The sequence below is a fragment of the Coffea arabica genome, chromosome 7e, assembly GCF_036785885.1.
Source record: "Coffea arabica cultivar ET-39 chromosome 7e, Coffea Arabica ET-39 HiFi, whole genome shotgun sequence".
Lineage (NCBI taxonomy): Eukaryota > Viridiplantae > Streptophyta > Magnoliopsida > Gentianales > Rubiaceae > Coffea > Coffea arabica.
In genome coordinates, this window is record NC_092323.1 from 17,090,534 (window position 1) to 17,102,284 (window position 11,751).

The following is an 11,751-nucleotide window of genomic DNA, read 5'->3' on the forward strand; positions in this document are numbered from 1 at the left end:
TTGCATGGCATAGTTTCTTTCTAATCTATGGCATTCAACCAGTTTGCATGGCTTAAACAGCTTTACCTTGAAGTAGTTGGTGATGCACAGCTGCAAATCGTTCTCTCCACAAGCTGACTTCGAAGAATAACTACCTAGGTGCCTACGTTTTTGAAAAGCTGGACAGCGAGAGAAGTTAGTGTTATCCATTAATGAATAAATACTCATATAATCTAATAAAGACCCCAAGCGTGGAAGTAGCTCATACCCTTCCAAGCACGTCGAGTAACAGGGGGCATGTAGTTGCAGTAGGCTTCTAAAAAGTATCACCTAAATGGTTCACCTCAAAGTGAAGAAAGTTAACCGTAGAAATCTGAGCTAAACTTAATACATAAAAATACTAGTATGAGGCTATTTAAGTTGCGGAAACAATTGAACTGCTGTTGCCATAAGACTCTTAACAGTGTCCAAAAGCCATATTAGATACCAGTGTTATGGGTTACTGCACATATTACCATCTATTTAAATGAAGAGACCCAAGCGGGAGCTTTTGAAATGAAGGCAGATGCAAGCTCAACCGACAATTTTTATTAATAACTACTTTCCAACTCTTAATTCATAGAAATTGTAGAAGGTGCATGTACAGAGGAACAGATACTAATGGATATCAACTTCCAGTGTGTGAAAACAAAATTCTTTCCCTCTAAACAAGATCTGTCAAGCAGTAAATTGAATGGCCGCAGGTATTATCACTGTGAAGCACATTTTCTATTATCCGAGATGTGAAAGCAGCTACAAAACGTAACAATTTCTGAGAATTAAAGAAATAGCCGTACAACAGGCACTAATTTGAATTTTATTGCTAGAAATGAAGTACTTCCATGGTGGAGAATATACGGACCTGGCGTGGTAAATGGCCAAAAAGACAGGACAGCGACACTATATCAGAAGCTAGTGCATATAAGAATGAAGCCTACCTCCCTACAATAACAGTTTTGGCAAAGTGTTGGCCACAACAGGATGGATAATTCACTCTGAAGTTACAACTGTCTATGTAAGCTTCGGTCTAAACCCAGTGATATAAGAGATTATTAGCCTAATAAAAATTGCAACTTGATAATCAATTGCAACTGGTAGACATTTTGTGCAATTAAACCCACACAGGAAGCATAACCATTGCCAATTGATAACCGTCTGAAGCTGAAGACAAACTGGAGACAACTGTATGTTCATACCACAAAAAATTTCACAGAGGCTTGTCAATTAACATACCAACAGACAGACATTCAAATTTTGGGGTTTTTGAACCAGCTTAAGTACACCAGACGAGATTTGGGTGTTTGGGCAGAATGCTAATACAAGGATGATATGAAGGTCTCAATACATCAAAATGGGGCTATGAGAAAGATGGAGCTTGTTGTATCATTGCTAAAAAACAGACTTGAAATGCAAAACATACTGTCGAGAAGTCATTCTGGTAGTACTAACCTGATGAGCTGAGACGACCGTTTAACACCGTAGAAGAAGGTGCCTCAAGTGATTTGATTTTGCCGTAGATCTGGAGCCGCAATGGTCGGACAACCTCGCCGCAAGTTGAATGTCCAAACACAGGTTGTTCGAGGGCAACAATGGCGGAAATAGTGCAGCTTCGGCAACAGTAGTCTTACTGGAGGATATCTCTTTACCCACCGTAGGTGGCCTGCATTAGCCGTACAATCGGTGCCGTCTACAGGGAGAAGCTCGGCTCAAGTTGAATGTGAGTTTTGCGGTTGTTCCAGAGCAATAATGGAGGAAAGGTGAAGCTTGGGCAAAGACAGCGAGAGAAGAGGAAAGTGCTCTTTCTGACACTCGTTCTGTATTTGGGACACAAAAACAGAGACGAGATAGAAATTAATAAAACGGTGTCGTTTTCTAAAATGTACACTGTAGATGTTTGAAATTTTCCTGCCATGTTTTTGGACTACAAATACAGTTTTTGAAATATTTGGGGATCCAAACACAGCCTTCAATTTTTCAAAGTTAACCACATACTGATTTCTATGAAACCCTAGTTCTTCTCCCAATTTTCTCCTATTCTTTTCTATTTTTCAAAGTTAATCACATAGGTGGATTGTTCGAATCTATTAATGACTGAAGTTTAGCCTTTTAATTATGATTATACCGCTACCCAACCGTATAGATTGTATAAAATATGGTGGTACCATTGCGTAAGTCCTAATTAGAAGTGTAAAACTTATTCCAGAACTAAAGTAGTTAAATAAATCATCAAGAATGAAATTGATTTTAGCGAAAATCCTTAGAGACCAAAATGGCGAAATTCCCTCTGCTTTCCTAGCCAATCCTTTCTTTTCTTTTCTTTTCTATTCTAAACTCCCAATCTAGCCATTAAGGTGATATTTTGTCTGCGACGTCGTATAGGGTATAAAATCTTTCTACTCCCAAAACCTTTCTACTCCTAAAACCCTAAAACCGGCCCCTCTCCCCACGCCGCCGAACCATTCTCCGGCGGCATCAATGGCGGTGCTAGCTAGCTCGAAAAGCGAGCTGAAACGGAAACAAAAGCAAGAGAAGAAATCGAAATCCGGAGGTTTCGAATCTCTGAAGCTCAGCCCAAATGTTTATCGAGGAATTAAGAGAAAAGGTTATCAAGTGCCCACGCCAATTCAGCGCAAGTCCATGCCCCTAATACTCGCCGGAAACGACGTCGTCGCCATGGCTCGTACTGGCTCCGGTAAGACGGCAGCTTTTTTGATCCCCATGCTCGAGAAACTCCGGCAACATGTACCCCAAGCCGGCGTCCGTGCCCTGATTCTTTCTTGCTCTCGTGAATTGGCTATTCAAACCCTCAAATTCGCCAAAGAACTTGGCCGTTTCACAGGTTATTCATTTTATTTTCTAAACTTTTCTAGTTTTTTTATAGTTGAAGAATAATTGATTTTGGAGATAAATATTGAAAGGTAGTCTTTCTTTGTTATTGTGTAGATCTTCGCATTAGTTTACTAGTTGGTGGTGATAGTATGGAAAGCCAGTTTGAGGAATTGGCACAGAATCCTGATATCATAATTGCAACTCCTGGCAGGCTAATGCACCATTTGTCTGAGATTGATGATATGTCATTGCGCACTGTGGAATATGTTGTGTTTGATGAAGCTGATCAGCTCTTTGAGAAGGGATTTGCAGAGCAGTTGTATAAGATTCTTTCCCAGCTAAATGAAAACCGCCAAACATTACTCTTTAGTGCAACATTACCCGGTGCCCTTGCTGAATTTGCCAAGGCTGGTCTGCAGGACCCTCAGCTTGTGCGTCTAGATTTAGAAATGAAAATTAGTCCAGACTTGAAACTGACATTTTTAACCTTAAGGCAGGAAGAGAAGTATGCTGCATTGTTGTATCTGATACGGGAACATATCAGCTCTGATCAGCAGACTCTGGTTTTTGTTTCCACAAAATATCATGTCGAGTTCTTGAGTATTTTGTGTAGGGAAGAGGGCATTGAGCCCTCTGTGTGTTATGGTGATATGGATCAGGATGCTCGCAAGATTCACGTTTCAAGATTTAGAGCAAGAAAAACTATGCTGTTGATAGTGACAGATGTTGCAGCTAGGGGAATTGACATCCCATTGCTTGACAATGTCATAAACTTTGATTTCCCTGCCAAACCTAAACTTTTTGTCCATCGAGTAGGACGAGCTGCCCGGGCTGGTCGCACTGGTGCTGCATTTTGTTTAGTAACGTCTGAAGATATGCCTTACCTGTTAGATCTTCATCTATTTCTCTCGAAGCCAATCAGAGCTGCTCCAACAGAAGAAGAGGTTTTACAGGATATGGATGGTGCAATGTCCACCGTAGATCAAGCAGTTGCAAATGGAGAAACTGTCTATGGTCGTTTTCCCCAAACAGTTATAGATCTCTTGTCAGACAGAGTTCGGGAAATTATTGACTCATCTGCTGAGCTCTCTGCTTTACAGAGACCTTGTACAAAAGCATTCAAACTGTATGCAAAAACAAAAGCAAAACCCTCTAGGGAGTCCATTAAAAGATTAAAAGACCTGTCCCGTGAAGGGTTGCACCCAGTATTTTGGAATCTCCTGGGTGGCAATGAGTTAACAGCACTAGCATTTTCTGAACGCTTGAAAGCATTCAGGTAAAGGTTGGCAATTGTCTACTTGATGCATGTAAATGTTGATTATGTAGTTTTAACTGTTATATTGATGACTTTTGTTAGACCAAAGCAAACAATTTTGGAGGCTGAAGGTGAAGCTGCTAAATCAAAACATCAGGTAACTTTCTGCTCTCGCATCCTCGTCTATTGTTACATTTGGTTCTAATGATAGCTAGTTGCATGGATAATTTTAACCTCTGCAGTGTACTTGTACTTTTCATGCACATGCTCCTGCCTTTTCCTCTCTAGAGTCTAATTGCTGATAGTTCAAGGTACATTTGATAATCTGCATTTTTGCAATCCAGCTTGCTAAATGGAAACATGAAAATCCAAGTTGAAATGGTTTTTAATGGGATAATTGATATTGCAAATTTCTATGAGTTCTTAGACTTAAGATGTGGGACCAGATTTATCCTTTCTCCTACATATGAATAACCAGGTCTATCAACTGAATTGTCATCATATATGAACTTCACTGAAGAGTCTAACTGGTATTTACGGTCATTAATCTCTAATAAGAATTATTTAGCGTTACAGCAGGTTTTGTATATGATCATATCTTGATTGAGAATTATTTTATGAAATCGTACTTCTGGTCTTAAAAAATCATGATCTGTTCCTTCCCATGATTCCCTTGAATTGGGCAGAGGTTGATCAATTATCAAATGATTAGATGGATGCTTAAAATTTAGTTCAGATTTTAATCTCAAATGAATTGGTAAAGTGAGCTAGCTCTTATTTATCAAATTCATCTGATTTTCAGAAGTCTGATCAATGGGTTGATGTCATGAGGAAGAAAAGAGCTATCCATGAGGAGGTTATAAATAAAGTCCATCAGCAGCGTTCTACTGAGAATGTCAGAAAGGTATATCCTTCAATAAAATCTTTTCAACTAGGACGTGTTAGATTATGGCTACATTTTGCCAATTTTAGATTCTAGGAACCTTGCAGTAAGCAATAGGTTATTGAATAATGGTTGGAACATGCTACCATCTGCTTATTAGGCTTTTGATTTTGTTGTACAGTGCTGCATGCTATGCAAGTGCTAGATTTTGTTATCTTATTTTGGCGCTGAGATCATATCCATCTCTCATTTACAGATCTTGTATAAAATCTTGCTTATATTACATGTCAAAACTTAGATTCCTGATCTTTTCTTTTTCTGAAGTTCTTTGTTCATATATTATGTCCTATGACACTAACTATGAAAGAAAAGAAAGCACCTAATCAAAACATTTTTGAGTTTCTTTAATCAGATTTAATGTGAAGTTACATATAGCATGTGGGAAGATGGAGTGCCCTGATAACAGAAATATTTCTTGGAAGAGACATTGGATTAATCGTTCTTGAGCTTGTTTGATTTCTTCTCTGTGTTTCAGGAAGTTCTGACTGAAAACAATTCTTCAATGGGCGAGGAGATGCAAGGTTTGTTTTGGTTACTTGCTAGTTTCTTCTTTGTCCATTTGGATATACATTTTTGAATGCTAGTATTATTCAATTGATAGTATGAATTAAAATGATAAAAAATATTGAGATTATGGTTGGCATCCATGTCATTACGAGTCAGTAATGCAAGGTGTAATTTATTCTAGGAGTCATGACTAAATTGCAAGTAACCATAATTGGAAGTTAGGATCAGCTTCAGAATCAAATATTATTGGCCAGAGGCAGGACTTGTTGGCCTGTTTTGCTTGTTGAGTTTTGGAGAAAAGAAGAGAAGAAGAAGGTTGAGTTTTTCCCTTCTTTCTTAGATATAAGTTGGAAGATAAGAAAAAAATGGGAAGAACAAAGAGATGGATCAGTTTAAGAGTTTTCTCTCTAATAGGGGAGGAGAGATTGAGAGAAAACCAACTTAAAGCTTAAAAGTGCTTCAAAATGCCAAGTTTATTCACAAATTTTTAAACAACAAAATCAATATTCAATTGGTCCAAAATTGTTCCATTTCTTTCCTAACTCCAGAGCAGTATATAAGGTAATTAATTTTCTCTTCTCTTCTTTTCTTGTATCTGTCATCTTTTCTGTTGTTTATAATTTTCCTCTAAAAACTCTCAACTTAGGCATCTCTAATTTGAAAAGAATTCTAGACTTGCCTGAATATGTTTTGGGTTTTTACATGTAAATTGAGGTGGCCAGTTCTCATTGTAGTGGATATATCAGTCCTCATGGACACTGGCTAATCTACTGAATCCAGTTTGATTTGGTGCATTTGAGTGGTCCAAAAGCTGAAGTTGCTTGATTTTCTGCATTTTAGCTTGAAACACTGGCCTAAGCCAGGTTTAGCTGTTCAAAAATATGGCTGAATGCATCCTATAAGTGAATCCTCGAAAAGTTGAATGTTTCCTATATGTGAATCCTCAAAGAGTTGTGATCTTTCTTACTTTACTCTTCAAAATATCGAATCATTAACTGTGTTAGTGTGGTTTCATCTTTCAAGAACAGGAATGTTGTATCTCTTTCTTTCCTCTGGCTTCTGGGACATAAGATATTAGTTGTCATTATAGACTGGCAAAATAACCATGTTTCTCATGGTGATAATTTTTTAACTTTTGTTTTTAAAATGTCTCTTGGACATTCTGGCTGCCGCATTTAGAGATTCCTGGCAATATGGTGAACTGTGTAGACTACATTTGGCTGCTTAATTAGAAGCAATACTGGTCTTCCTGTTTGATATGATTATTAAAGAAAAAAATTGCTCCAATTTTATGAAGATTTGAGATTTTTAAGAAGTTTATGCAGTTTTATATGATGACCTTTTCATATTTTGGAGAGGCTTTCAAAATTTTAAAAAATAGCATGTTGACTCTGCAGTTTGGAAATTGCTAATGCACTGCTTTTGTAGTTTATTTAACGTCTTAGAGTTACACTAATTTCATATCATTCTGTCATTATAAGTTTATTGCTAGATTAATTATAGTCAAACAGGTTATGTAATTTTGCTTTAAACAGTTAAGCTAAAATCGTGCAAATCATGCTAGTGTATTAAACCAATAGGACCATGTTTGACATGAATCTATGCTAGCAAACTCATGCCATGTTTGCGGTTGCGGTGCTTTTGGTAAACCAATAGGACCATGTTTGACATGAATCTATACTAGTAAACTTAGGCCCCGTTTGGGGTTGCAGTGCTTTTGGTAAAAAAGTACTTTTAGTTGCTAAATGTACTTTTAAAGTGTTTGCTGATCATCCCATAAAATTAGGAGTTGAGTTTCTGGTGTTAAACGTACTTTTAGCAAAAGCTCAAATTTGGTGCTTTTAGAGTAGCTTTTGTGATTTAAAAAATAAAACATCAAATTTAATCATTTTATCATATATTATGAACCAAATAAAGAGATAAACACTTTTAAAAATTTTTAAATTACACATTATCCAATACAATAAGTACTTATTGAATTATATCTCCAAACAATATATTTAAAAGCACTTAATCAGTTAATGAGTACTTATATTAAAAGCTGTACTAGGAAAGTACTTTTCTATAAGCTAACAGGCCCTTAGGGTTGATAATGTTGACACAATGAACAGGTCCAATGAGAACAGGTACATGATATGATACAACAGCTGTCATACAACTTTAACAGTTCATGAACAGTTTGAAACATGAGCTTTATTGTATTTGGAAACCAAATCCCTAACTGATGTCATTGACTTTTTGAAATTGAATTTCGTGATGAAATGTTTGATTGTTGAGTCTTCTGTGACATTTCATTAAAAGCTTTGGATACATAGTTATTAACGTTCTGCAATGTTATGGCAGTTTCTGGCTCAAAAAGGAAGAAGCCAAAGAGCTTCAAAGATGAGGAGTACTTTATAAGTTCAGTTCCCACAAATCAGGTTAGTAAAAAAGTTCCTCCTTTCATATGAAGTTGTGTAGCTATTGAGAGATAGAATTCTTCCTTTTTATCATGAATTTAAGCTGCAGTTCAATATTCTAATTCCTTGAGCTCTCTCCTCCTCTCTCTCTCTCTCTCTCTCTCTCCCCCCCCCCCCCCAACTATTTGGTGTGTTTCTTGGTAGTCTCAAACATTCCTGTACTGTTATAACTTATTTCTTTCTATCAACTTCAGCATTTTGAGGCAGGACTTTCTGTCAGAGCTAATCAGGGGCTGGAATCAAACAGGTATTGAATTAAACTGCATGTTAATGTCACTTAATTTCAGCTCATGTGATCTATTAAACTGTCAAGAGTAAATGTGTTACTTTTTCTTAATTGTTTGTTAAAAAAATATGTCATTGGAAGAGTGAAAAGCTCAAAATTTGCAATTCAAATAATTTTCGTCTGATATGCAAAGAATAGCGAGTCATAAGCTCAATTGCATTTGCAGAAGGATAATTCCTGACAGTAAGTCCTAATAGTGCTTCGTAATTTATATACTCTTGCTTTGGCAGTAGGACATACAACTCGTGCTATCAGAACCTGCCTTTCACCCCTGTTTCATTTTGGATAAAGGGGGTAAGACCAACTTCAAGCGTTAAAAACAATGGTCTCATCAGAATGGTACTAGGCCCTTATATACATACCCTTGTACAAAAATGGTTAATTTCTTTTTGACTTCTTAATTTGAATTGGCTTATTTATGATGAAACTTTAACAAGTTGCTGTTAAGCCAAATGTTTAAGGAATTATAATAGGTTTGAAATTTTAATGTTAAGATTTACTAACCACATGGAGCTATTTTGTACTTTAACCTTTTCTTAAATTGGGGATTAATGACTGTTGGAACATGATAAAAGCTACAGAAAGAAGAAAACGTTTCTCCGTTTCTTATGTGCACAGGCACATGCTAGGAGTAGAGGGCAAAAATGTGAATGTGCAACTTTTAATGGTCATCCCCATTATGGAATTTTATGATTTAAACATTAAAATCTTGATGGAACTGAAAAACACTTGATCAGGTTGGAAGCTGCTGTTCTGGATTTAGTTGCAGATGATAGTGAGGGGTTGGTAAAGCAAAAATCAGCCTATCACTGGGATAAGGTGCGTTGGACTATTAAAGTGCTTATCCATCTGTTTATTCTTGACGTTTTTTCCTGTTGACAATCATATTCTGATGTGTTTGATGGCAGAGGAGCAAGAAATATATCAAATTGAATAATGGGGAACGTGTGACAGCTAGCGGAAAGGTGCTCCTTTTTTTCTACTTTTGTTTGTGCATATTGTGCTGCTTATATTTGATAGGCTTTATGGTTTTTTTGGGCTGATATTTATGGGCAAATAAATTTTGAGAACATAAAGTTTTTGCTTAGCTGCTCCCAAGGAGAAATACCAAATTTTGTATTTCAAGTACAGTGATGCCTACATTGGGTGGAAAAGTTGATAATCTGCTCACTGAACATTACCTGCATGTCACTACAGTGGCTGGTGTTTAGATAATGGCACAACCTAATGCTTCAAATCACTATTTTGCTAGTCTCTTCTTCTATAATCTTTCATATGAAGGGTAACAAGTAACTTTCTCTTTCCAATAAGCCAAGAGGGTCATATTTCACATATGATGCACAAAATATGTGTTGGTTCCTTTTCTTTTCTTTTTTTTCTTTTGATTGTGTGAATCTAATATCTATAGATTTCAAAAACTGTAAGGACTCATTCCAACCCTTTGTGATCATTTTGGAGTAGACTTATATTGGTCCTGGTGATTTTAAGTTTGAAACCCTGGTGACCTTTGTTGTAATTCTAATATGCAACATACTGCAAGTTGTACACGGAGCCAGGAACTTGTGGAAAGTTGGTCCTTTCTTTGAAGTTCTTCCTTTCACTTCCTTAGGCAATAGGTTCCCTTTATTGCAAATTGTAAAATGGTTATTGACGAATACGAGGGTATCCTTCTCTACTTATCCTGTATCTGATGTTTCCTGACGATATTTCTTCAGTTTTATCTTGTGTGGTTCTATTGGTCTTTGAGCTTTTTGAAGCTCAAGTCTTTCTTCTGCGTCTGTAGGTAAAGACAGAAGGTGGTGCAAAAGTGAAAGCTAAGAAAACCGGGATATACAAGAAGTGGAAAGAACGATCACACAGTAAAGTGTATCTAAAGGGAGATGCTAATGATGGAAATGGTGAAGATTCTAGAAGTTTTGCAGGTAATCATAGCTTAGGTCATTTCATTTACTTGCCTACTAAGACATCACTAAATATGGTCAGTCGAGAGTTTTCTATGATTATCAAACAGTAATATTTCTGCAAGAAGCTTCTTTTCTTGCCTACATATTTCAATTTGGGGAAGGTGGGGAACGGGTTCTGAACTGAAAGTGTGAAAAAACAGTAACAAGTTCAAAATTTGATCATGCGTCTATTTTTCAACAGGGGCGCCTGGAGTCCAAGGAAATAACAGACGGTTTAGAGGGGGACAAAAGCGTCACTCAATCCCCAATGCTAACGTACGTTCAGAAATTAAAGATATTGAACAAGTTCGGAAGGAAAGGCAGAAGAAAGCTAACAGAATTTCTCACATGAAGAGTAAATCTAAGAAGGGTAAGAAATTCAACAAAAATGGTAAGAGAGGGAGGACAAAGTGATAAATATAAGTGGATTCGGAGAGTTTAGTCCATCTGCTGGAAGCAGGGAGTCTGTCAAAGTGGCCGTTGTGTAACTCCTTACGAAGGATTCAGGAATTGCTTCGGAGCTTTCACTCTACAGTCGATCACATTTTCAAGGAAGCGAATAGTGTGGCTGACAAGTTAGCAACTATGGAGGCTCAGGATGATTTTCTCAGTACTGCATTTCAACAACTTCCTGGGGGCGTCAAAGCGACTATACTTTTGGATGGCAGGGAAATTCCTTTTGTCCGAACACAAGTTGTAAGGGCGTAGTTTTACTTATCTCTGCTTTTCACTACACCATTGTAACTTGGTTTTATTAATAATACTGAAGTAAATTTCTGCAAAAAAAAATGGCGCCATTACAAAATGTTGTACTCTAGTCTTTCAATCGTTGTGCATGAAACTCAAATTTGTAGCAATGTTTAGGCTTGTGGTGAAGTTGGTTTCATCCATTTGTGTATCAATATCAAAGTTCAATATTGCTCACATTTTTTTGGGCTATGTGATAAATTGCTGATTTTTGGGCTAGTCAAAACAGAAGTGACCTGCCTAATACCAAAACTTGATACTCCACAAAATGATAGTCTTTCAAGGAAGGGCAAGAAACTGAACCGTAGCATGATTCCCACTCAACCACAGATGGATTGTTGGGCTACAATCCGTACAATTCAGTTGGGCTTCTTTTAGGAACGAAGAATGTCAAGACTTCACTACGAACCAATTTTCAGTTGTTACTGCGATTGTCCTCTATTGTCTGCTTCTTCCATATTTTTCCCTTTTTCATGTGAACCCATTTCAAACATTTAGGAACGAATCCCCTACTGATGATAAGACACGAAGTTAAAAATTGACATGATTTGGACTTCTCATTTCAGGCCATTCTTGCTACAACCATTTAATCATTAGTTTTCATCCATTAATATCACCCAAGTTTAAGGTTACGTTTGATAAAACTGAATCTGAATTCTGAAATATGAATACTGAAACAATTAATTTGCTGAATTTTAAGTATTGAAAATAAAGATATGAATGTCTGAATTTTAATGCTAAGTCTATTTATACTATTTGATAAA

At 36.8% G+C, this 11,751-nt stretch overlaps 1 protein-coding gene across 2 annotated transcripts; it reads left to right on the forward strand.

Moving 5' to 3' along the window:
* Nucleotides 1–2,355: 2,355 nt before the first annotated feature.
* On the forward strand, nt 2,356–11,166 carry LOC113702272 (putative DEAD-box ATP-dependent RNA helicase 29). 2 transcript variants are annotated; one of them, XM_027223390.2, is made up of 11 exons: nt 2,356–2,857; nt 2,962–4,123; nt 4,205–4,259; nt 4,905–5,006; nt 5,521–5,566; nt 7,896–7,972; nt 8,206–8,258; nt 9,035–9,116; nt 9,206–9,262; nt 10,081–10,219; nt 10,443–11,166. In XM_027223390.2, the coding sequence occupies exons 1-11, from the start codon at nt 2,494–2,496 to the stop codon at nt 10,652–10,654; spliced, it is 2,349 nt and encodes a 782-aa protein (XP_027079191.1). In that variant the 5' UTR covers nt 2,356–2,493; the 3' UTR covers nt 10,655–11,166. The 2 variants fall into 2 exon arrangements, with proteins under 2 accessions (XP_027079191.1, XP_071915207.1); XM_072059106.1 differs by having other exon boundaries at nt 2,430–2,857; nt 3,059–4,123.
* The last annotated feature ends 585 nt before the right edge of the window (nt 11,167–11,751 follow it).